The 26,986-nt window shown below is 43.3% G+C and overlaps 1 protein-coding gene across 1 annotated transcript in view; it reads right to left on the bottom strand.

Moving 5' to 3' along the window:
- IPO9 (importin 9) overlaps nt 1-24,410 on the bottom strand; it is a 79,293-nt gene extending 54,883 nt beyond the window's left edge. Inside the window, exons 1-6 of the mRNA XM_030220637.1 lie at nt 24,147-24,410; nt 20,283-20,344; nt 16,294-16,380; nt 13,274-13,475; nt 7,493-7,581; nt 4,177-4,263 (exon numbers count right to left, since the gene is read on the bottom strand). Of these exons, the coding sequence (XP_030076497.1) occupies nt 4,177-4,263; nt 7,493-7,581; nt 13,274-13,475; nt 16,294-16,380; nt 20,283-20,344; nt 24,147-24,279 (660 nt within the window). The 5' untranslated portion in view covers nt 24,280-24,410. The remainder of the gene's footprint in view (nt 1-4,176; nt 4,264-7,492; nt 7,582-13,273; nt 13,476-16,293; nt 16,381-20,282; nt 20,345-24,146) is intronic.
- Nucleotides 24,411-26,986: the final 2,576 nt, after the last annotated feature.

The raw sequence follows: 26,986 nt of genomic DNA, 5'->3' as shown, positions 1-26,986 counted from the left end.
AATATTTGATGCTGATAGGATACCAAACTAAAGGTACACTTCAGGCACACAAATCATGGAAAGTAGCCTAAAAAAATAAGATCATGAGAAAAGATCTGAGAGTGATGCCATTGCAAGTTAGAGAAGGCGCAAAAGGGAGAGAAGCCAAAATGCTTGGGGGGGGGGGGGGTTGAAGAAATGCAGGACCCATGGTGGGTGGAGGGAAGGATAAGGAGAAATGCTGGACTTATGGTGGGTAGGGGTGGGCCTGGAGAGAACAAGAGAAACGCTGGACCAATGGTGGGTAGGTATGGGGGGGGGGGGGGGAAATAGGGAGAAAAGCTGGACCAATGGTGGGTAGCATGAGGTAGGGGGAGGAGAAGGAGAAAAGTAGGACTGAGGCGAGGTGAGATAAGGAAAAAAGCTGGAACAATGGTTGGTTGGTGTGTAGGATGAAGGAGAAACGCTGGATCAATGGTGGGTGGAGGAAAAGAAGGAGCAAAGCTGGACCAATGGTTGGTTGGTGGTTGAGGGTAAAGGAGCAAAGCTGGACCAGTGATTGGTTGATGGGTGGGTGGGAGAGAGAGAGAGAAAGAAAAGCTGGACCAATGAGTGGGATGGAATGGGGTCGGGAGGAGAAATGCTAGACAGGGAGGAGAGGGCATAATGTGCACAAGGGGACTAAAGAGACAGCAGGATTCTAGATATGATGTAGGAAATGCTGACTACTGGGGGAGAGAAGAATGGGTCTCTAATGTTTCTCATACCTCACACTAACACTATCTGCTTTTGTCTCACCTAGAAGTAAAACGCACAGAACCCTGGAAAGGGAATTATTAGTGGTATACAAGAATTGAATTGAACTGAACAAAGGACACTACTGCAAATACTAAGGGCTCCCTTTACAAAATGGCACTGATTAGCATGTGCCGAATGCGAAGCCCTTATTTACTTTCTGCGCACGCTAATCAGTAGTGCTGCTTCGTAAAAGGAGCAAAAAAAAAAAACATAGTGCAAATGCCCAAATGTGGCTTACAATGCAAACGTTACATAAGTACATAAGTACATAAGTAGTGCCATACTGGGAAAGACCAAAGGTCCATCTAGCCCAGCATCCTGTCACCGACAGTGGCCAATCCAGGTCAAGGGCACCTGGCACGCTCCCCAAACGTAAAAACATTCCAGACAAGTTATACCTAAAAATGCGGAATTTTTCCAAGTCCATTTAATAGCGGTCTATGGACTTGTCCTTTAGGAATCTATCTAACCCCTTTTTAAACTCCGTCAAGCTAACCGCCCGTACCACGTTCTCCGGCAACGAATTCCAGAGTCTAATTACACGTTGGGTGAAGAAAAATTTTCTCCGATTCGTTTTAAATTTACCACACTGTAGCTTCAACTCATGCCCTCTAGTCCTAGTATTTTTGGATAGCGTGAACAGTCGCTTCACATCCACCCGATCCATTCCACTCATTATTTTATACACTTCTATCATATCTCCCCTCAGCCGTCTCTTCTCCAAGCTGAAAAGCCCTAGCCTTCTCAGCCTCTCTTCATAGGAAAGTCGTCCCATCCCCACTATCATTTTCGTCGCCCTTCGCTGTACCTTTTCCAATTCTACTATATCTTTTTTGAGATACGGAGACCAGTACTGAACACTGTTTTTTATATTTTGAATGTCTGTACATAAAATATTCAATAAGCCTTTAAGCAACAAAACTGTGAAAAAATAGGACTGGTCACTAAACTGACCTTGCTGTTCCCAAAATTTTGACCACGACTGTTTCACCACGCTTGAAGACAGTTCAAACTTTGGGTTTAAGTGGCTGGGATTGCATTCCTTGTATGTTCTGAAGACAGTTTCTGTCATTACTACTTATTATTTATTTTTAGTGTTCCTTTTGTATGTGGAAAAGCTGTCCATAGTGATTTTCCAAAACGTACCTAAACATTAAAGATGAAATCACTTCTTGGAGCTGGGAACAGAAAAAGGTAAATGCACCGAGAGGAGAGATGGTGGACATGGGGTGGGGGGAGGGAAGACAGACAGACAAACAGACAGACAGACAGACAGGAGAGACGAATAATGGACGTGAAGAGAGAAGTGTCAAATGGACTGGAGATCCTGGCAAAAGAGAGAAATTAAGACAGAGGAAAGCATAAGCCAGACTGGGACCAACATGATTAGAAAAGTGACCAGTCAATAAAGGTAGAAAAAATAAAAATAAATTTTATTTTCTATGGCATGATTAGAATATGTCAGTTTTTGGAATGTACATGTACTTAAGTATTGCCATACTGGGAAAGACCAAAGGTCCATCAAGCCCAGCATCCTGTTTCCAACAGTGGCCAATCCGGGTCACAAATACCTGGCAAGATCCCAAAAAAGTACAAAATATTTTATACTGCTTATCCCAGAAATAGTGGATTTTCCCCAAGTCCATTTAATAATGGTCTATGAACTTTTCCTTTAGGAAGCCGTCCAAACCTTTTTTAAACTCCGCTAAGCTAACCGCCTTTACCACATTCTCTGGCAACAAATTCCAGAGTTTAATTACACGTTGAGTGAAGAAAAATTCTCTCAGATTCGTTTTAAATTTACTACATTGTAATTTCATCACATTCCCCCTAGTCCTAGTATTTTTGGAAAGCGTAAACAGACACTTCACATCTACCCATGCAACTCCACTCATTATTTTACAGACCTCTATCATATCTCCCCTCAGCCACCTTTTCTCCAAGCTGAAGAGCCCTTGCCGCTTTAGCCTTTCCTCATAGGGAAGTCGTCCCATTCCCTTTATCATTTTTGTTGCTCTTCTCTGTACCTTTTCTAATTCCACTATCTTTTTTGAGATGCGGCGACCAGAATTGAACACAATATTTGAGGTGCAGTTGAAACATGGAGAGATACAAAGGCATTATAACATCCTCATTTTTGTTTTCCATTCCTTTCCTAATAATACCTAACATTCTATTTGCTTTCTTAGCCGCAGCAGCACACTGAGCAGAAGGTTTCAGCATATCAACGACGACACCTAGATCCCTTTCTTGGTCCGTGACTCCTAATGTGGAACCTTGCATGACGTAGCTATAATTCGGGTTCCTCTTTCCCACATGCATCACTTTGCACTTGCTCACATTAAACTTCATCTGCCATTTAGTTGCCCAGTCTCCCAGTCTCGTAAGGTCCTCTTGTAATTTTTCACAATCCTCCCGCGATTAAACGACTTTGAATAACTTTGGAAAGGCGAAATATGAAAGTGCTAGACCCCTTAGGAAAAAATTACATTGGCTTCAATTGACAGAATTACATTCAAAATTTGCACCTTAGCTCATAAAATCATCCAGAGAGGCCCCAACTTATATGTCAGACCTTACAGACCTACCAGCAAGAAATACTAAAAGTTCTTCACTTACTTTCTTAAACCTCCACTACCCTAACTGCAAGGGACTCAAATACAAATCATTATATGCATCCAACTTCTCCTACATCTGCGCACAACTTTGGAATGCACTGCCAAATACCTTGAAAACAACACATGATCTAGCAACTTTCCGGAGGTCACTGAAAACGAACTTATTCAACAAGACCTATAATAAGAATTCTTCATAAAAAACTCATTTCATATCTATATTAGAACTAATCAACACTGAATTCCTTAAATTGGCTACTTTAATCAAACTGTCATTTTACTCTTTGCATATCTTGTAATGTATTAATTATTCCTTTATTTCTAATTCTCATGAATTCCATCTACCTTAATCGAAATAATACTTTGTTCTTCTTCTATTGGCGACTGTCATGGCGGCATAATGTAAGCTACATTGAGCCTGCAAAGCGGTGTGAAAATGTGGGATACAAATGCAGCAAATAAATATTTGCAAACACTGGTAACCATTTAAAGCAACTCACAACTCATAATACAAGATTTACAGTATAAAATTTACATCAAATACAAAAATGACAAAAGCTTTCATATAGAAACCGCAGGACAAACTAGCACTAGCTCAACCTGTCTAGATGACAAAGAGGAAGCTGGTAACCCAAAGTAACCACTTTGCCCAACATTCACAACAAGTTTCACTTAACCACATGTTGACAATTTCCCTCTCCAATAGGCATTTCCCAAAATCCTTCACCAGAACATCCTCCTCGTCATCTGCATGATGGTGTTGAAAGATCACTATTAATCTTACCTTCTCAATCTCCTCCATATTACAGACCATATGGGCACAGGTGGTAAAAATTTCCACTGCACGTGACCGCGTACGAATCCCATATACCTATGGGGGAAATAAACCATCTTTTTGCAAACGTTCACAGGAACTCTGTCTGTAACAAAGTGATCACATTTCTGAGACAATAGCTTTTTTACAAATTTTTACAAAAATTGTTCTTTACGGATGACAAAATGACAAACCACCAGGGAGATGAAGGTCAAAGTAGATTTATTAGCGCATCAAAACGGGCTGTTTTTCAGCTAACACAGCCACCTGTCTCAGGGGTCACTATACACAAGACACAGCCAAAAGTAATGCTCGACACAATAGCAAAAGCCAACAAAGCAGCAGCCTCCACAGTACTGCAGTGTGAACACAAACGCTCCATGGACAATGCACAGGTCAGCAATTAGCCAGCTATTTGCTGACCTGTTCATTGTCCATGGAGTGTTTCTGTTCATACTGCAGCACTGTGGAGGCTGCTGCTTTGTTGGCATTTGCTAGTGCACCAAACAATACTCTCAGCTCTCAGTGTCTTAAGTTGAGAATAGTGACCCCTGAGCCAAGCAGCTGCGTCCGCCGAAAAACAATCCATGTCGGGTCTTTTCATTTAGGTACTCTAATAAATCTGCTTTGAACTTCATCTCCCTGGTGGTTTATCATTGTGTCATCCTCTACACCGGCTTTGGCTTCTACTGTGCTATCTTCTCACGCATGGAGTCCAGAATCATAAGAAGTATAGTTAGCTGGAGCACAGCAAAAACATGGTGTCACGAAACGCCTAGCACCCACTGAGGCTAACCTTGCGGCCACCTAAAGGGTCTGTCCCAGTGCTGCTCAGGCCCACCTGAGGGGTGGAGGGTATGCCAGTGAATGTGCTCTACACTGGCATACCCTCCATCCCACCAGGTTTCTCTTGCCTTTGGGCGAGTCTCCCACCTGCAAGTTAATTCTCCGGTGGTTTCTAATGACACTGGGGCCACAATCACAGGGGTCTCACAATTCCTAGAAAACACCCACAGACCAAGAACACAAACCAGCAGGATTCTTAGTCAGTCCAGGACAACAGAGCTAATGAACTAATAGGTTTATTAGCAAAAAAGTGGAACAGTGGTATAAAAAAAAAAAGAGGTTTAAAACAGCAAACAATAACAGGTAAATTAACAGTTATCAACAATAAACTAACTAGATACTTTCTTACTACCCAAGTAGTACCTGGGGAGGTCAGGAAAATAACTGCTCACTGATTTTGAACAGGGTCTCAGTGCACAGATCACTCTCCACACTCCCTCTCTGAGACTGGGGGAATCCAGCACATTATGGCTGAATTTTGAACTTCAGGGCCAATCAGAGCCCAGAGCAGTAGCACCGAGGGGTATCTGGCCAATAGCAGTGCAGGTTACTTTCCCTCAGGGCTTAAGCTGAAAGGAAAAAGAGTAAGCTCTGCAACAGCTTTAAAGTAGAGGACAGACACCACCTGTTGGCCAACAAGAGAAATACATATCATAAAAATAGTAATATAAATCAAAGGCATGAAAATCCTGTGTTTTGACACACATGGCTTAAAGAAACCAGCCTCTTAACACAGTACCTTTCAATATCATTTACACCAGTGATTATTGTGATAAGCACATGCAAGTTTAATTATGTCTTTATAGCGATGTGGACTATCCGTTATATTGCCACTGTCCATGGTTGATGAATGGAAAAGATGTATGACTGGTGGCACAGGAAAGAGGAGAAGCCTTGCTCCAGCCTATAAGCATCTTCTCACTAACCTGAGCAGAAAAAACATATATGAAGCTAAATGATCAGAAGCAAAGGACTGAAAAAGCCTTCTGCAGCTAATGGAAAAGGCAAAACTCATTGTGCAGTGTTAAGCTATTTGTAGGTATGATCTTCTCTTAAGAAAAACAAGTTCTACACAGAATGCACTTATACATGGAATCTCCCCCACTCCCCCCCCCCCCAAAAAAAAAAATAATAATAATCCAAGTAGAATCCTCTTGGACCCTCCCAGATGCCTGAAAATCTTGATGTGGACAGAACACCCATTACAAGTTCAAGTGTTTGCACAATTCCCCCAGTGCATGTGAACACACACACATCAACATTGTGATCTTATAAAGCTTTTCTTGAGAAATTGAGCTAAAGATGACCAAGAGTTGTTTTTTTTTTTTTTTAACACCCCAGAACCAAGAAAGAATAGCTGCAGATTGAGACTGGCACACCTCACCCTAGTCAGGAACCTATTCCAGCAGAAGGCATATGACATGACCTATTAGTCCAATATTGAGTGAATACCCCAGACAACATGTAGTGTGAGCTTTATTGAAATGAAAGCACTGGCTGGTGTATAACTTAAGAGACAAGAATTTTCTTCTTTGGATTTAAAGGTTAAGGGAGTTCAGAGAGGCACTTCAGCCTATGTTGGAAGGTACATCTTTTACTCAGGAGAATTCATTAAACAAATTTTGTTTTTGCAATTATTTGACCTCTTGTGCACAGTCTAGAGACTATTGCCTCCTCCCTGTGGTGGACTACCATGAGGTTTATTGGGGCATGGCATGCTCTTGCAAATATACACAAGAATGTAGTAGCTTTTTCAAAATGCATATTAAAAAAAAATTCCATTGAACGTCAGGAATTTTGGGATTTATTTTACATCAGAAATGTTGCATTAATATTCAAGCTACTGCTCATAATTATTTTTAAGTAACACAAAAAAAAAACCTAAATACTTCCTACTACCACAGTTTGTTTACTTCTGCAAACTGTCTATTTAGGGGCTTCAACTACCTTCCTGTTTGTGAGGGTTTTTTTTTTTCTACAGAAGACAAAAATTGAATGCAAGATCAACTGATTGGAAAATAGTATCTTAAGGAAGCCAAGATATTTTATAAAAATATAACTCAGGCCTTACCAGTCACTTGAAAGCATATTTCCAAGTGTATACTATCCAGGTCAGACATCAGTGCCACTGAACAAGCCAAACAAGGATTCCCACCTTTTAAATGAGGAATTACACTGTCAGTGGAGGAGTAGCCTAGTGGTTAGTGCAGTGGACTTTGATCCTGGGGAACTGAGTTCGATTCCCACTGCAGCTCCTTGTGACTCTAGGCAAGTCACTTAACCCTCCATTTCCCCTGGCACAAAATAAGTACTTGAATATATGTAAACTGCTTTGAATGTAATTGCAACAACCTGAGAAAGGCGGTATATCAAGCTCCATTTCCCCTTTCCCTTTATATTACTGCCCGTAGCATAGTAGGAAATAGCTTCCCCCACTTACCTCGGCCATTGTAAAGATCTTGTACATCTCAGGGAGAATAACTGGAGCTACAAGTGGCATCTGTGTGTCCGTCACCTCACGAGTAAACTCTGAAAGAGAGACAGAGTTGCTGCTGTACTGCAATAAAGACAACTCTTCCCAACCTTTTTGTACCAACAAAGGAGTGATGGACTTTATCAAACATATAAACGGCGAGTGACCGAACTCACTCGCAAATGCGCAGTAAAGCCCCTCTCTGTCCCGCTCCCGCGTCAATACGTGATGAAGGGGCGGGACAGAGAGGGTCTCTACTGCGCAAGGGGAGGGACGAAACCGCCGTCGCTACCGCTTCTCCCCCCCCCAAAGGTCGCCGCCACCACTTCCCCCACCCGGAGTCGCCGCCGCCACCACCCACCCGGGCCGGGCCCTCGCTCCGCTATAGAAACAGCATCAACGCAGCACACAGCTGAGCTGAGCTGCCGTCGGCCTTCCTTCCCTGCCTGTGTCCCGGACACAGGCAGAGAAGGAAGGCAGCTCATCTGAGCTGTGTGCTGCGTTCCCGCACTGTTTCAATAGCGAAGCGAGGGCCCGGGTGGAGGGGTGGCGGCGACTCCGGGGGGGGGGGGGCCATAGCGGTGACCTCGGAGGGGCAGCGGCGAGCTCTGCGGCGGGGGGGGGGGCCTTGCAGTGGTGAGGAGAGGGGGCCTTTCAACCCCCCCCCCCCCTCGTCCTATACTAGCCCGTTTTTACGGGCTCAACGGCTAGTACAAAATAAACTAAATAAAACGTCTGTCTGCTAGTAATTAAATAGTGAAGCTCTCACAACAGAAAAAGTTTTTTAAATATATATAAAATGTTTTATTATTAAAGAAATAAAGTTTTCTATAATTTATTTAATTATTTTTATTACATTTGTACCCCGCGCTTTCCCACTCATGGCAGGCTCAATGCGGCTGACATGGGGCAATGGAGGGTTAAGTGACTTGCCCAGAGTCACAAGGAGCTGCCTGTGCCTGAGGTGGGAATTGAACTCAGTTCCACAGTTCCCCAGGACCAAAGTCCACCACCCTAACCACTAGGCCACTCCAGTCACATATTAACGCTAAGGCAGCTTAAAGCCCACCTCTTTACCACTGCTTTTGACTCCTAACCACTGCTCACTTGCCCTATCCTTTTATCCTCACCTCTTTATTCCCTTACCCTTAATTGTTCTGTGTGCCTGTCTTATCTAGATTGTAAGCTTTTTGAGCAGGGACTGTCTTTTTGTGTATGGTGTACAGCGCTGCGTATGCCTTGTAGCGCTACATTGACCCTTCATCTCTATCCTCCCATGTTTCAAACCTCCTCTCTACTGTGGCACCATCCACGTCTGTCAACGAGGCTGTTTCTTCTTACAACAATACTCTATCCTCTGCCTTAGACACTCTTGCACCTTTGATGACCCGCCCTGTAAGGCGTACAAAACCCCAACCTTGGCTGACTTCTAATATCCGCTACCTACGTTCCTGTACCCGCTCCGCCGAACGCCTCTGGCGGAAATCTCGGGCCCTTGCTGATTTCTTACACTTTAAGTTCATGCTGACCTCCTTCCAATCTGCTCTTTTACGTGCCAAACAGGATTATTATATCCAACTGACCAACTCTCTTGGCTCTAATCCTCGACTTCTCTTCACCACATTGAACTCTCTCCTCAAGGTGCCCCCTCCCCCAACTCCCCCTTCATTATCTCCTCAGACCCTTGCTGAATTCTTTCACAACAAGGTTCAAAAGATAAACCTTGCTTTCTCTACCTCACCAGCTCTCCCTCCACTAGTCCGTTCCCCTCTCTCTCCTTCCCCTCATTCCCTTTCCTCCTTTCCTGAAGTTACTATTGAGGAAACTACACTTCTCCTTTCTTCCTCAAAATGTACCACCTGTTCCTCTGATCCCATTCCCACCCACCTTCTTAATGCCATCTCTCCTACTCTTATTCCTTTTATCTGTCACATTCTCAACCTCTCACTTTCCACTGCGACTGTCCCTGCTTCCTTTAAACATGCTGTGGTCACACCTCTCCTTAAGAAGCCTTCACTTGACCCTACTTGTCCCTCTAATTACCGACCCATCTCCCTCCTTCCTTTTCTCTCCAAATTACTTGAGCGTGCTGTTCACCACCGCTGCCTTGATTTTCTCTCCTCACATGCTATTCTTGACCCATTACAATCTGGTTTTCGCCCTCTCCACTCAACTGAAACTGCGCTTACTAAAGTCTCCAATGACCTATTACTGGCTAAATCCAGAGGTCAATATTCCATCCTCATTCTTCTTGATCTTTCCGCTGCTTTTGACACTGTCGATCACAGCATACTTCTCGATACCCTGTCCTCACTTGGATTCCAGGGCTCTGTCCTTTCCTGGTTCTCTTCCTACCTCTCCCTCCGCACCTTTAGTGTTCACTCTGGTGGATCCTCTTCTACTTCTATCCCTCTGCCTGTCGGTGTACCTCAGGGTTCTGTTCTTGGTCCCCTCCTCTTTTCTATCTACACTTCTTCCCTTGGTTCATTAATCTCATCCCATGGCTTTTCCTACCACCTCTATGCTGATGACTCCCAAATCTACCTTTCTACCCCTGATATCTCACCTTGCATCCAAACCAAAGTTTCAGCGTGCTTGTCTGACATTGCTGCCTGGATGTCTCAACGCCACCTGAAATTAAATATGACCAAAACCGAGCTTCTCATTTTCCCCCCCAAACCCACCTCCCCGCTCCCCCTGTTTTCTATTTCTGTTGATGGCTCTCTCATTCTCCCTGTCTCCTCGGCTCGAAACCTTGGGGTCATCTTTGACTCTTCTCTCTCCTTCTCTGCTCATATCCAGCAGACCGCCAAGACCTGTCGTTTCTTTCTTTACAACATCCGTAAAATCCGCCCCTTTCTTTCCGAGCACTCTACCAAAACCCTCATCCACACCCTTGTCACCTCTCGTTTAGACTACTGCAATCTGCTTCTTGCTGGCCTCCCACTTAGTCACCTCTCCCCTCTCCAGTCGGTTCAAAACTCTGCTGCCCGTCTCATCTTCCGCCAGGGTCGCTTTACTCATACTACCCCTCTCCTCAAGACCCTTCACTGGCTCCCTATCCATTTTCGCATCCTGTTCAAACTTCTTCTACTAACCTATAAATGTATTCACTCTGCTGCTCCCCAGTATCTCTCCACACTCGTCCTTCCCTACACCCCTTCCCGTGCACTCCGCTCCATGGATAAATCCTTCTTATCTGTTCCCTTCTCCACTACTGCCAACTCCAGACTTCGCGCCTTCTGTCTCGCTGCACCCTACGCCTGGAATAAACTTCCTGAGCCCCTACATCTTGCCCCATCCTTGGCCACCTTTAAATCTACACTGAAAGCCCACCTCTTTAACATTGCTTTTAACTCGTAACCACTCGCCTCCACCTACCCTCCTCTCTTCCTTCCTGTTCACATTAATTGATTTGATTTGCTTACTTTATTTATTTTTTGTCTATTAGATTGTAAGCTCTTTGAGCAGGGACTGTCTTTCTTCTATGTTTGTACAGCGCTGCGTATGCCTTGTAGCGCTATAGAAATGCTAAATAGTAGTAGTAGTAGTAGCTATAGAAATGATAAGTAGTAGTAGCAGCAGCTAATGAATGCCACTACACTGAGAGCTAATAAAGAGGACATGATTACACAATTTGGATTTTGGCGATAAAATGCAGAATTAAGTTATAAGATTCCCCCTGAAACAGACAGTACTTCAAAAACATGAACTGTTGGGGAAATGTTGTATTGAAAAACAGTAGATCATCATGCATCTGAGAAACTTAACAAAAACGTTTTGTGCAGAGGATCAGAATGATTGAAGATTTGTATTATCATCAGAGAAACTACTGAGGAGCTCCTCATCACAGATAGGTGTCGTTGGTGAAACTGGAATATACAGGATAAATCACAGGTTTTTAATATATAAAAAATAGGTTTCTCTCACAGAGTTTTGGGGGTTAATTGGATCAAAAGATGCCCCCCTTTTTGTATGCTTATAGTGTTGTGGCACTCATTAGTTAATAATGTGGGACTGATGGTTCATGGAAGTTATAAACAAGGTAATCAATGAGTTAATCCTCTGGAATTTTTTTTTTAAGCTCAAAACTTTATCAAATCAGAAATTTTACAGAACAGTAAAATCTAGAACCACAGTGTACATGCAGCATGGAAATGTTCTGTGTGGAAATGAAATAACATGATTATACCCCTTGCAGAAAAGTATCTAAGGAGAACCACAAGTCTATTTTCCAGCATACACTGCACTCTCTGCAGCTATAGATTCATACTTAGTAGTAAGACATATTGAATCCAGAAGGTAACATTCAAGCATGACTGGTCCATCCAACCTCTGAATATTTTCTTATTGAATGAGGTCATGGTACAGTGGACAAAGAACTGAACCACAGCTGAGCAACAACCATGGTTAAATTCCAGCAACAGTTTATTATTCTTCATATAGTTCAATGTTAACTTCAGAATATAAATTACAAGCTAAAGCAAAGAAGGATCAGAAGCTACTATTACTTATTCCTACAGTGCCACTAACGTACACAGTCTATTAATACGCAGGAGACTCAGGACTGACATCTAGCACCAGATTGTGGCAGATCCCAAAAAGCAGAAGATTGCAGACATTGCAAAATACTGCAGCTCGATTGATTTGTAAATCTAAATTTGAGAGTACTTTGCCTTTAATTTGTAAACTTCACTGGCTGCCAACTGAGGCTCATTCAGTTTTTAAGCTATGCTGTTTTGTGTTTTTGATTTTACATGGACAGGCCCCAGGTGTCATACATAACTATTATATGGGAAGAATTACGTCAAGGACTCTAGGCATCACCTTTCCCTCCAATTTTCTTCAGTCCAGGGTGTTCTTTATAAATAATGAGTTCTCTATATTTTCTTGCCAAGCAGACAAATGATAGAATGAATTACCATCATACGTACGCCATAAAACTAAACTATTCGATCTTTTGTACATTTCTAAAAACCTGGTTCTATCAGAAATTTATACTTTTATGAATTGTTCTGCAAATTTCTTTAGTAATAGTTGGTTGTTTGTTATGATCTAGGGTTTTCCCTATTCTCGTTCTGTAAGCCGCTCTGATCTGAATTGTTTTTGGTCTTTGTGGCCTACACATACTAAATGTAATGTAATGTAAGAAGCAAACTAACAAGTGTCGCTGAGGCAGTAGGCATGGTCTCAAAAAGGACACTGAGCAAGTGCCATCAACACACTAGTGACACCTGCTGGCTAGCTCAAAAGAATACTTGTTCTGGCTTGGAAAGGGAGTCACAGGGTGTCCCATGTGACTGGGCTATGAAGTGGGAAGGTCTTAAACTGAAATACTAAGATGTCTACGAGTGAATGGCCAACCCTAGAGATGGAAGAAAGCAGGGACTAGGTGAGATTCCCACTGATCCAATTATTTCACTCAGTTGGGGGGGGGGGGGGGATACTATAAAGTAGGTATAAATGTTGTTATATTAGTAGGCACTTTAATACTACATTTCCATTATAAACATTCCTGAGGAGAAAGATGCGAGAGAACTTCTTCATTGAAGACCAATGGAGGTACATGTTGCCCTTCATCACAAATAAATATGGCATACAGAACAATGGAGAATTAAAATACCCCATGATTTAGAGGTATTTATTTAACCTTAGGAGTTCTTTAACACACAAAACATTCACAAAAGAACAAAGCTATATGGGCTGTAAAAGCTGGACTGTTTCCAAAAATCCATAAAAAATACGTACCTGTCAGCACTCTCATGGCTCCGTGAACTGCATTCAGGTCTCCACTAACCAGCATCTCCATTAACAGACTGAAGAGTTGAGGCCAGGCCTCAGGCCAGTCCCAATGTGCAATAGCTGATACTGCATAGGCCACGCTGGAGCGCACCTTGCTAATACTTTCCCTCAGTCCATTTGGTAGAAGATGCCTAATGACTGCTTTTGCCTGTAAAGGAAAAACAAAACACGTTTCCCTGAGGTACAAAGAACAAATACAATAATTCACCAGACTATACCACCTTTCATAATAGTTTTCTTCTGCAACACAACTTATTTCTGAAAATATTTGTACCACAATCAAGTCTCATTTTACATAACAAAAAGGTGCCCAAATCTTCCACTTGAGATCTCCTATCAATTGTCCAATGCAGACTGGGAAAATAAAGGTTCCAACTACAAAACTCTAAGACAACTGCCCTCCAAAACTTTTATTCTGGGGCCCAAGAAAGGATTATGAAGGCTCATGAAGTGTGCAAGTAGCAAGGTACATAAAGAAAGCAAATGATGCCAAAGGCTTTTTTGCATTATTATTAATTAATTGTACAAGTTGAATATGTCTGATAAACATGTAAATGGCGAGTGACCGTACTCAATCGCAAATGCGCAGTACAGACTTCCCTCTCTGTCCCGCCCCTGCGTCAATACGTGATGACGGGGGCGGCACAGAGAGGGAAACTGCGCGAAGGGGAGGGAGGGAGGGAACCACCGACGTCGCTACTGCTCCCCCCCCATCGCTCCGCCGCTGCCTCCCCTCCACCCGGCCTGAGCACTCTCTTCGGTATTGAACTTACATCGCTGACACGCAGCAGGCAGATCAGCTTAGCTCCCGTCGGCCTTCCTTCCCTGCCTGTGTCCCCGCCCTCGCCGACATTACGTCACACACGAGGGCGGGACACAGGCAGAGAAGGAAGGCCGAAGGGAGCTCAGCTGATCTGCCTGCTGCGTGTCGGCGATGTAAGTTCAATACCGAAGAGAGTGCTCGGGCCGGGTGGAGGGGTGGTGGCGGCGACTCCGGGGGGGGGGGGGGGGGGAGGGGGGACCGGTAGCGACGACCTCGGGGGGGTGGGGCCCTGCAGCGGCGACGGGAGGGGGCCTTGGAAAAACCCCATACTAGCCCGTTTTAACGGGCTCAACGGCTAGTCACTACAATAAAACAGCCAGATACAGAAACAAAGCTAGCCTTAATAATTGTACTTCTTTTTCCCCATTTTAGCTCAAATACCTGCTCCAATAAAGGTACCTGAGGCAATGGGAGATAAGTGATTTGTCCAGGGTCACAAGAAATGTCAGTGGGTGTAAAGAGATTTGAACCCTGGCTTTCATTTTTTGCAGAGGGTGAACTCTAACCTGTAACATTTAACATTGCTTTTGACTTGTAACCACTTGTAACCACTCAACTCCTCTCCTCCTTCCTCTACACATTAATTGATTTGCTTGCTTTATTTTTGTCTATTAGATTGTAAGCTCTTTGAGCAGGGACTGTCTTTCTTCTATGTTTGTGCAGCACTGCGTACGCTTTGTAGCGCTATAGAAATACTAAATAGTAGTAGTAGTAGTAGTAAAGGGGGGGGAGTTTTTGAATGGGGGAAGTTTGTGGGGTTGGGAGAGTACAGAAAAAGAAAGGCAGGTTGAAAAAAAGATTCCTGTTGTGTTTCACTTTGTATAAGTCTTGATGCTACAGAAGCTGGAACTCCTTCTCCAATAGAAAAGTACTGGGCCTTTTTTTTTTTTTTTTAAAGACTGGGAAGCTTATCTCTCTCAGGTACCCTAGTCTGATTTGGCCTATTTGAAACTCTTGTCAACTTTACCGGTTTTCCCATATGCCAAACTTCATCACACTCTTAAATGTTTGTTAAGTTATTTTGCCCTAACATAGGACGGATAGACATTATCAACCCTTCTGTCTAATTCTTTCCAAAATCCATTAGATTTGAAAGAATAAATATTGTGATGAGGACGAGGATGGTAGGGGAGGAAGAACCGGGCGAGAGAGGAATAGGACGTGGAGGGAGGCCCCCACTTGGAGCAAGGATTATGATCCCCAGAAAGTCCTGAGAAGGCCATACCACAGAGATAGGGACTTCCCTTCACAGCAGCCCCCGGAGATCCGGGAAAGGACAGGGGAGGGTGAGTTGCAAGACCAGTCCCGGAGTGCCAGGGACCGGGAAGAGGAAGGGAGCAGCCCTAATGTGGGAAAGGAGGAGCAGCTGAGGAACAGGTAGGGAGGGGGGGGGAAGAGCCCATGGAATGGAAAGGGGCAGAGGAACATGAGGAGCTGATGGATATTTCAGCTTTGGCAAAGACCAGGGGAGGAGGATTGGCCCAGCAGGTGAGCCTGCTGTAAGGGTTTGGCAAGGACTGGAAGGAGCTGGTTATTCCAGGGGGGAAAGAGTGGAGTGAGAAGGCTGAGGTCACTTGGAGTACAGCAGGAGGGCTGGACAGGAGAGAAGGTTTGAGCTGCTGTGTTTAGGTTTGAATTGCTCAAGCCTTGAACTGCTGTTTTTTTGTTTAAACTGCCCAGGTGTTAAACTACTGTGTGTGTTTTTTTTTGTTTGAAACTGCTCAAGCTTTGAACTGCTAGGTTTTGGGGTTTGGAACTGCTGTGTTTTTGTTTAAACAATTCAAGCTTTGAATTGGTGTGTGTGTTTTTTGTGCCAGTTTGGGACTTCTGGGTTTTCTTTTTTTGTTTGGAGCAGCTCAGTCTGAGCTGCTCGGTTTGGGGAGCTCACGGTGCTGGGATACCCTTTTACCCCCAAGGGGTGGCCCCAGTGGATCATATCCTGTCTCTTTGGTGGATTACAATACGCAGCGTGGTCCGGGAGGATAGAGAGAGTATTGAAAAGCTTCCGGGAGTCTGGCCAGTGGAGGTTGTCTGTTCCCGGGTGCTCCGTGGGCGGGAAGCTTTACAATATACAATCAAAAGAAAGTCAAAAATATCTAACCCAACATGACTATGAATGACAAAAATGGATCTTTTTTCTTACCCTCTCTGTTGTCTCTGGGGGTCTGAACTTTTCTGCCTGAGTGTACCAGTGAGTTTCCACATACTGTTTCAAAATGACAGATGCCAGCTGTAAAACAATGTAGGTCCACATGAAAAGTGACTCTCAGAATGGCTGACAAACCTCTGGGGAAGAGCCAACAGCAAATTTAGTACGTGTTTTATGGTGATAACCAACAGGCTGTACTTAATAAACTACAAACCATCAAGCCGTTATGAAATACAGGTGGGCAATTAACACATTAAATTTTTTTTTTTTAATTGGTGCTTTTTAATACCGACTGAATTTTATTTATTTTTAATGCAGACCCGCCCCCTTCTCCCCCATTTACCTGAACAGCAGGACTCAGGCTATGGATTTTCAGCGCTGCCTCAGTCCTTTCTTCCTTTGAAAGGCTGGGCCCTTGTGGTTTCAAGTCCCACGAGGCTTCTCCCAACTTACTGCATGAGTCCAGCCGTATAGGGGGAATAAAAATGGACTGAGGTAGCGCCAAGGAAGAAGTGAAAGTGGGTTGTAATTAAAATAAATAAATAAATAAAAAATGTGGGGGGGGGGGGGGGGGGGAGAGCATGAGAGAAAGAAACAAAGAAGGCAAGAGAGCTGATTGTGTTCAATAGGAGAGAGCCAGTAGAAAAGGGTGAGAGAAATGCCCAAAATGCATGCGTGATTAAAATTTTGTAATCGCTGCCCACCCCTATGCTGAAGTAAGCAATTTTTTTTCATAACCAAGCACATTGTCCTCTATTTGGTTCTAGCATAATTTTGCAACAAAAATACCAAATATACTGGAATATAAACTGAGATTTTTTGCAAAAAAAAAAAAAAAATTGCAATGATGGGCAGATATAAATTCAATCAATTAATAAAATGAGTAGAGAATATTATGATTAAATAAAATAATATACAAGACTTCAGAATTAGGAGTTATATTAGAGCATTGCACACTAGCCACAATGTGGTTAATATGCTCCACTTCTCAAGAGTTATTCTTTGATATTTTAAGCTTAAAATCAACCACTAGTAAATATTATCAGCATGACAAGAGTTCCAACATTCAGCCCAAATATTGTGAACAGTATGGCTTTTCTAGTGTGTTTCCGAGTCCCTTTCTGCCTTGCAGCTTCAGCATTCAGTAACAGATGATCAAAACTCCGGCGCTGTATGAAACACTGCTGGAAAATACCGCCACAACAGTTCCAAAGAATTACTCCCTAATACGTGAAGCTAATAATATACAAATGATATACCCGCTATTAGCTTTGAGCATTAGGAAGTAAAGGGGGTAGGATGCCTTCTGGCGCATGTGCTCCTCCGCTCCCACATCCATTGGTTCCCGCCCCCCCGACTAGTATACTGCAAGGAGTAAACTTATTTTTTTGCCCATCACCACTACCGAACAGAAGCCAAAAAGAACAGTTTTCATCAGACTGTCTCTAAAACATTTCTTTGGCGGCTTTAATGGCTTGCTGGGTCTTCACCACAGTTTGACACTGCAGGGTACTCTTCCTCTGACGAAGCCCCAGTTGGCGAAACGGGACCGTTGGGGAGCCCCTTGTTTGAGCAGCAATAAGCTAAGTAGCTGTGGTTATTAATATTCATTATGGCTGTGACATTTAGCACTGATAAACATTAGAAGCGCAGAAATGAATACTCAGGGAGGAGGTTGGTAGAGGACCAGTGATTATACGTTTGTGACCACACTGATATAATCTTATTGATTAAAAGGTGTCACTGGTCTGAGGTCCTCTCCCCCTCCGTTATCAATTCACTATTTCACAATTTATGCATAATACGCGCGGTGTTTTGGTTGTTATTATTCATAATCCAGCGGAGTGGTTCCCCATCAGTTTTTGTTACTGTTATCTAATATAATAATTCGCACCTCCAAGGTTCTGACTCCGTGGCAGCGTGGCAGTGAAGCCGTGTAGTGTTCGTAATCGCCCCACCCTCGAGTGAACTCTGTATAGTTGCCAGGGAAACCAACGCGAAGTCAGAAGGAGAAGGGACCAACCACAGGCAATCGCACTCGCTCTCACTGCCCTGCCCTCGGAGGGAAGGGAAGGCTGCATATAATATTCACCCACCGGGAGTTCATTACCTCCCTCCGAGTTCCAGGGTCGTTGTCCGTCCCCCCTCCCTCCCAGTTCCAGGGTCATCGTCCCTCCCTCCCTTCCAGTTCCAGGCCCCCTCCCTCCGAATTTTAAAAGTCATTCTGATTTACCTCGCGTGGTAAAAAGCATGCAGGCTCGGCACTTACTTCAGTTTTCCCTTCTCTGTCTCTCAGCTCTGGTCCCGCCCTTGTGGAAACAGGAAATGCAGGCGGGACCAGAGCTGAGAGACAGAGAAGAGAAAACTGAAGTGTTGAGCCTGCACGCTTTTTACCACTGCTGCCAGCCGCCGTAACCCCGACGAGGTAAGTCAGGATGACTTTTAAAATTCGGAGGGATGGGGCCTGGAACTGGAAGGGAGGGATGACGACCATGGAACTGGGAGGGAGGGACAACAACCCTGGAACTGGGAAGAAGGGAGAGGGGACCCTGGAACTGGGAGGGAGGGAGAGAGGGAGGGCCCTGGAACTGGGAGGGAGGGAGGGGGGATGCTGGAACTTCCCTTAGAAACATTAATGGCAGAAGGTGATTACCTTGCTAGCGCCCGTTTCATTTCAATGAGAAACGGGCTTTTTCTACTAGTAGTTCATAAAGCCCATAATTTAGGGGTTATTTTAGATTCCTCAATTACCTTAAAATTTAATGTGCAGAAAACCATTAAGGATGCTTTCTTTAAATTATGACTGAAATGTTTTAAAAAAATTTGTTAAATCATAGGAATTTTCAGATGGTAATTCAGAGCATTATGATCCCATTTTGATTAGGCCTTCTATTGGAATTATCTAAGAATTTATTAAAAGCTTTACAACTGGCACAAAATGCTGTGGCCACATTTAGCTTCACTGATTTCCCATTGAGCAAAGGATCAAATATATGTCTGGTCTTCAAAGTTTTAACCAATAGAGTTTCTGAGATTATTGCTGCAGGGCCCCATCTATAATCAAATCAGCAAGAAATCTGAGATCAGCAAATAAAGTCTTATTGGAGGTTCCATCTTTTTGTACCTTGAGACTAGAGGCGTATCGCTTTGCTATATTTATAATAATTGGTCCACAACTCTGGAATTCTTTGCCTCTCAGTTTAAGAGGAATTCAGAGTTTGGATTCTTTCAAGAAGGAACTGAAAACATTTGCTCAGACACATTGAGGCTGGAGTTTTGTATTATCAGGATTGTGGAGAACACAGCATGAAGTTAGGGCTGGGCTCTATACAGAGTTCAGGAAGTCTGGGAGATTGGCTGAATTATATACTGTTCTGTTTATTTTTTTATTGTTTATGTAGTAACTAATCTGCCGAGAATTGTAAAGATCATGCGGAATATACGTATTTTAAATAAATAAATAATATTGCCGTCAGACACCATGATGTGCTTGCCCATGTTAGTTCAGTTTAAGGGCATCCCAGGTTACCATTGTAAGGAAACAATCACCTGCCTTGAGCTGTGACTAAACAGCATGCTGGGACACCACAAAGTCATGCAATGGTGCCAAGACACTAAAGGAAAACTCTGTATGCAACACAAAACTTGGGTAAGACGCACAGAAGAATGGGCTGGATAAGGACCATGACCTGTATATTTGACACTCTTCAGGTAGGACATTAGCTCAGAGATCATGATACTACCCCCACCCTTCAATTAGCCATACGGTAGATGCTCTGTCTTCTTCATTACATATATGAGGTGGTCTTTTGGCTGCATGAATGACATGAGACACCCCCAAAACACAAATGCAGCATGAACAGCTGATAGATAGAATTAGTGTTTGGCATATTTCACTGCAGCTATTGAAAGATTACTGTGTACATAAGTGATTTCATGTAAAATGGCAATCACCTTTTCAGTTATAATCCTGGCAGACTCACCTGTCGAATGGCCAAAGCTCCCTGAGGATCTACCGTCAGCTCTGCTAAATGTACACCAAACTCTAAAATAAATAAAATAAAAATCAAGAAAACCTGAGTGAAGCATCTGAAATTAGAGGTTAAATCCTGCATACTGTACTATATTTCCAAGATCTTGCTCAGTGTTACCAGCTTCCATCTTTTCAGATAGGTCTTGTATTTTAACATTGTAGATTTTTTTCTTTAAAAACTGAAGTTGTCTAGGATTGAATATACTACAAAAGACCAATTGTCATCTTTTGCTACTGAATTCTATCTTTTTCTCTTTTTATGTTGTCTGTAAACTACTTTGATTGTATCTATTGAAACAAGCATAGGCAAGTTCATAACAATGGCAACCAATATAGATTTTGGCTAATAGATCTACTTAAACAAAAGGTGATCAGCTTCAATGTAATGAACAAAAAATAGACATTAAATTCTGGAAGAGAAATTTCTACTGTACCTTATGAAGGCAAGTTTACAAAATAGTAAAAATGGTAGCTCCAAATTGTGTGATGTCATTATTTAATGATTTACAAATTGTGGATAAAGACTACTGTTTCAGTTTTTGCTGAAGACAAACTGGCATTCAACAGTGGGGAAAGTGGTGTGGTAGCCCAATTTTAAAGGTAATAAATCAAAACATAGAAAAGACAATAAATGATACTTTTTTTATTGGACTAACAAAACATTTTTTGATTAGCTTTCAAAGGTAACCCTTTTTCTTCAGATCAGAAATAAGCAAATGTTGAGAAATATCAGAATATATAAGTAAAACACAAAAGCACTCCAATGACAATCTCAAAGGAAGGGGTGGGTTAGATGAGAGAGGGAGAGCTGGGTGGGTGAGAGACAGGAAGAGATAGATGGTTGATAGCTTCCTCATACCTCACACTAACATTATCGGCTTTTGTCTCACCTAGAACAAACTGTACTGAACCCTGGAAAGGGGATATTAGCAGTATACAACTGATTTGATAAGAGCGAGAAAGCAGTAAAATGTTATGGTTTATAGTGGGATAGAAAGTCCAGATCGTTGTTAAGTCCTGTCTGGTGGGTGTCAAAATATTTCATCACTTTGACTTCTCTTACATTCCTGGATTGTCTTAAAATTTCCTTTTCATAAAATCATGGATGCAGTGTTCTTGTTTTGTAAAGTGCTGTCCCACAGAGGTGGCATCCTGGTTGGCATTGGAATGAATAAACTTAGTGGGGAATAAACGTATATGATCAGTAGTGTGATGTATTCAATTGACCTATATCCCTGGGGTCATTAAAACTATTAATAAATGACCCAGGAGAGGGACTTGAAAGCAATACAGCCTATTATTAAGGGCACCACATGATGCAGAGATAAGCACTGTTCAGGGCACAACCCTACAAAATGGATCTGGGCATCATGGAACAGTTTGAGCAAGTACCATGTACAGGCAGTTTCCTCCTTTCTACTTCTTCTACCAGTACAGTGCAAACCACTGTCAGGATTCTGGTACCATTATCTTTAATTTGCCATTAACTGAGGATTTTTTTCTGTTTTAACAGATCTAATCCACTTCTGTTTTTCATCTGATTATTGCTGCAGTGATGCTGAAGTAAAAGCCATATCAAATAGGCACCAATGGCCTAATGTAGAACCTATATTACAAAAGGTCCTACTAGGCATAAACCTTAATGACTATAAGTGAAGGGCCTGATGCACAAATCTTACTGTGCTGATATTTGCTTTAGACTGGTTGTAGCCAGTTTAAAGCAAACTTTGTTCAGTCCAAGATCATAATATTAAGCTGGTGGGGATAAATCAATATTCAGTCTTCAAAACCCCAAACCATCATAACATATCCAGGAATGTCTATATGAAAATCTTGGCAGTGACTTTTTACACACAGGTCACTCTGTCTCACTGTATTTGTCATCAGTCTTACAATTTATTCTTACAAACTGTTTATAATTTTTTTTGTCTCTATTTTCAAAAATGTTTAATTAAAACAGCACTTAGCTTGACTCATGCTGTACACTCTATGGACCCACGCCACTCTGTGTCAGGGCTGGTCCTAACAACGTGCCTCAGTGTCTCACTGTTGGGTTTTGAGGACTGAAGGAGAGTAAAGGTCAGCAGAGTGCTGGAAGGAGAGGAGGACTCCCTGCACTAGGCCGGGGGGGGGGGGGGGTGATGGGGAGGCAGAAGGGAACTGGACAGGGAGTCAGCCGCAGAGTTGTCACCATGGATGACAAGGGCTCCTCCGACTGCTCCTGGCCTGCTGGACAGTCTAGCGCATTAAAGGTGAGCATTCCGTGCAATGCACAGAAAGGAGTTCATGTTCCAGTACTGATGAGCTTGTAATATTTGCATAGAGTTATTGGTAGCTGCTATGGGGAATGGAAAAAGGGATGCAGAACCCATTTATGCATTAGATGCTAAATAATGTGACCTTTATTTTCATATCACAGGCAGCCAAGGGGGTGGGTGGGGAGGAGAGCGAGCAAACCTCAGAGCCCTACTAATTTTCTAAACAGGATTTTCTACACAGGAGTTCTGAGTTTTTGTCCAGAAGATGACGAGTAAGTTTGTTTTGTGAGTGCAGGAGCTCTCCCCCTCCCCCCCGTCTCATCCTGGTAACAACTCAGGACCCTGTTCTGTGCTTTCCCTCACAGAAGTTCCGTGCATCTCATTTGCATGACATCCCCTTTGTACTCGATCACCATTTGTGAGTCAGTAAGTTCACCCAGGGATACCGTATTTAACAGCAACTTTTGTGCATCAGCCCCTTAGTCTGACCTGTCCAGAGGCTATGAACCCTGCTTCTGTATTATCCCCAGAAGACCAAGAGTGAAGAAAAGCCATCTGAGAATCAACTAAAAACTTTGCATATGGCAGTTCACAGCACTTTGACCTCCCAGATCAGACACACATCTTTACTACTATTGCCCTGTTTCCAGTAAATATATAAAGATGCTTTTGAAGCCAAAACAGTAGTAAAGTTTGCTCCCTAGGACTACTTAATTTTGAAATATCTAATCTTTGTATCTTCTCAGTCATTATGGATAACAAAAATGGGAAAATGTGCCCTTCTGCTCTGAACCTGCTCACCTGAATCCACACTAATTCTACCACCTACAGGAGTTTCTAGGTCAATGGGATCCATTTAGAGGGGGGGGGGGCCTAATTTTTTGAGACAGGGCTGCATGCTTTGCAGTCCTACCACCCACACTATGAATGTAGGTCCACCCCTTCACCTGGATAATGGGCTGTGAATACTGTAACCACACTCTCAGGGAGATGTATTTCTTACCCCTAGGCTGACAGGGGAAAAGTGAACATTCTACAGCCCGCCCCCCCCCCCCCAGGGGGAGGAGAGGGTCACACTATAATAGCCACTTTATCCATTCCCCAGATGGACAGCATTTTGCAGTTTGTTCCCACTCGCTTGCACCCATGGTGAAAACAGATGCCCATTCTATTTCATCCTACATCCATCCTCATAATATGAAGGGTGCGCCCTATGCAACCCCCCCCCCTCATATATATATATATATATATATATATATATATAGGCATACATATCGCTGGCCCCCCAAGGAGAAAGAGTACAACACACTTGACAGTCCACCCAGAACAAAAAGAGTTATACCCTGGCCTAGGCGGTAATTCGCATCCGCCAAGAATAAAGGGAAGTACCTACCCTTCTATCTCCTCCTCCCCCCAGGAATAGGAATTTATAGACTGCAGCCCCCTCCCTAGTCGCTCTGGGCGGGGCCTCACTGGGTTTATCCAATTTCTCTGACTCGGTCCCTACAGTCCCACTCCCCAAAACAGTCAAGGAGGCAAATCGCAGGGCTGCTCACCTTCTGTCACCTCGAGCACTTTCACCTGCTCTTCAGCCGCCGCCCGCACCTCCTGCACCGGGGACAGGATCCCGGTCAGTGTGTCCACCAGCGCTTCCTTCAGCCCCTGCTGCACGGGGCCCACGCTGCTCATGCTGGAGTGGGACGGGAGGAAAGAAAGGAACTTACACGGGGGGAGGGGAGCAAAAAAAAAATGATCACTACCTATAACAACCAGCTGGGCCGAGCTCGCCAACAGTACCGGCGTGTGATACACACAGCAGAGAAAAGGAGGAGGGGCCGGCGACGTATCACGCACTAGAGAGCCCGCCAAAGACGGCAGCACGCACGATGGGGACGCAGCGGACACAGCGCCACCTACAGCCGACCTAGGTGAGTGTGGTGAAGAGGTGGCCGGGGTTTTCCGCCAAAGTATGCTACATTTTATATATATACTTTTTGCTCTCACAACTCCGTCCTTTACACAGTGTCAGCGGCCTCTGCGGGAAGATGAGGGACAACAGATCCCCCCCCCCCCCCTCCGTGCATGCACCACAGTATTATATAGTGTACCTACAGGAAAGCCGACTGTAAACTAACAGCTGCTTCCGGTTCTGAAAGCGCCTTTACAGCATCATGGACGGAAGGCTTAATCGCTCTGTATAGAAAGACGGTAAATAACAGCAGAAATACAATGCAGAACAGATTTAGTCCAATAAAAAGGTATCGCCTTATTTTCGTTTTGTTTTTATTAACCAACAAAAGGAACGGTAGGCAGAAGGGTAAACGCGTTTAACAATTTTTTAATCCTGTTAATTAGCCCGGCTGGATAGGTCATTTTACTCTTTTTGTGCTGTCATGTTACTATGACAAGGTTGTTGTGGGGAGCGGGGTAATAGGGTATTGGTTAGAGCATGTCCCATGGTTTTGTCGTGTGTGATAGTTAATGGATATAGCAGGCAGCCTCTGATCGATAGTATGAGTACACCTTTTTTTTTTTGTTTTCTTATAGCGTCAAATGTTTTACAAAGTTGTTATTTTTACCAAATCTAACAACCCTAAACCAAACGTGGATGGACGGTACTGGTCTTTATCTGCCGTCTAACAATGTTCATCTAAAATCTTCTCTCTATATAAAAGGCACCACCAACGTTCTAAATGAAGCCTTCAGCCGGAAGTGTGAAGGGGGAGAGATATCCGGTTTCCCCATGAGTGTCTGCCCCACCATCGCCTTCTCTGTAACACAAACAGTGAAGGAAAACACAGCCAAGCACGAAATCAAATCGCTCTCTCTGTAACAGTGAAGGACTCCGAGGGGGGGAGGGAAGAGAGGGCAGAAGCCCTCACTATCTCTGTAACACAAACACAGCAGAGCAGGAAACTTAACACTGAAGGACTCGACTCCCAGGGGGGAGGGGACAGAGAGCAGAGACACACACCCTCCCACATGCACAAAGAAGAAAACCTTGCTAGCCCCCGTTTCATTTGCATCAGAAACGGGGCTTTTTTTTTTTTTTTTCTTACAAGTATTAAATAAGTACTGAAAAAAGAAAATCACTATATATAGGGGAAGATAATATAATCACATCCCCTATTAATTACTATAGGGAGAAATTATTTTTTGCATGTCATATAATTCATATACCTTGACCTAAAATGCATCTATTCGTTTCCTACTAAAGAGAAACCTATTGAACCTTATCAGATATTTAATTAAACTTTCCACCAATAGGGCTACAAGTGTGGCTTCCCTTGTGATAGGGGACAGGTTAAAACACAGAATATGCTATGGCTTGAACCCTATCTAAAGATTAGACTATTTTAAATTACATCCCAAGACCATTGCTCTGCACAATTTTGAAGCTTGCCAGAAAATGTTTTAAGTGTAAGGGGAGAGATTACAGGGTTTAGTGAGTTCTTTGACCTCTGTGAAATGATTGTTCCAAAACAAGCTTATTTTCCAGGGTCGTAAGATTTAATTTTTACCAAGCAGATTTTTTTTTTTTTTTTTGCACTTTTGAATAGTATTATTTAGAATCTGTCCCTACCTGCATTCACTGCACATAGTTGTTTGCTGTCTTTGTATTTATGCTCATGGTTACAGTCGAAGCAGTTTATATAGTATATAAGGGAACTGGGACTTGATATACTGCCTGAGGTTTTTGCAACTACATTCAAAGTGATTTACATATATTCAGGTACTTATTTTGTACCAGGGGCAATGGAGCTGCAGTGGGGATTGAACTCAGTTCCCCAGTATCAAAGTCCACTGCACTAACCACTAGGCTACTCCTCCACTCAAACTGCAGTGGGACTCCAGCCCAGTTCCACAGGTTCTTAGGCCACTGCACTACTAGGCTACTCTGCTACTCTAGGCACATAACACGGCAATGCTTCAGTGCTTTCCATCCCTCCTACACTAGTAGTAGTAAACTACTGAAGAGTTAACAATGATCTTTTTATCATTAATTCTTAGTTCTAGCACAGTTGGTGTGGTTGTGGTGGAGGCTTTGTCTGATGCATTATGGACAAGGGTCTGTTTCTGCTTCTGAGCTTGATAGTAGTGGAAGCAGGAGGAGAGTAAATGTAGTTGTGGAAGCAGTACAGCAAGAATTCTCCCTCTCCTCCTTACCAAGCAGCAGTGGGCACTGGGCAATCCTGGTGTTAGCAGTATAGTAAAGCTCCATAGGCCACAGCTACATCTAATCTAACTTATTAACTCAAACATCAAAATGATGTTTTTATGTGAACATTTAACAGAGGAGGAAGGCAGACGCATCCAGATGTCAGGAACTGCATTCTGCCAGCACCTTAACTTTCACTGACAAAACATAGGTATAAATTTCCTTGCAGCTTACCTT

The sequence above is a fragment of the Microcaecilia unicolor genome, chromosome 12 (assembly GCF_901765095.1).
Source record: "Microcaecilia unicolor chromosome 12, aMicUni1.1, whole genome shotgun sequence".
Taxonomy (NCBI): Eukaryota; Metazoa; Chordata; class Amphibia; order Gymnophiona; family Siphonopidae; genus Microcaecilia; species Microcaecilia unicolor.
The sequence above is the reverse complement of the archived record's forward strand: the minus strand, read 5'-3'. Positions and strand labels throughout refer to the sequence as shown.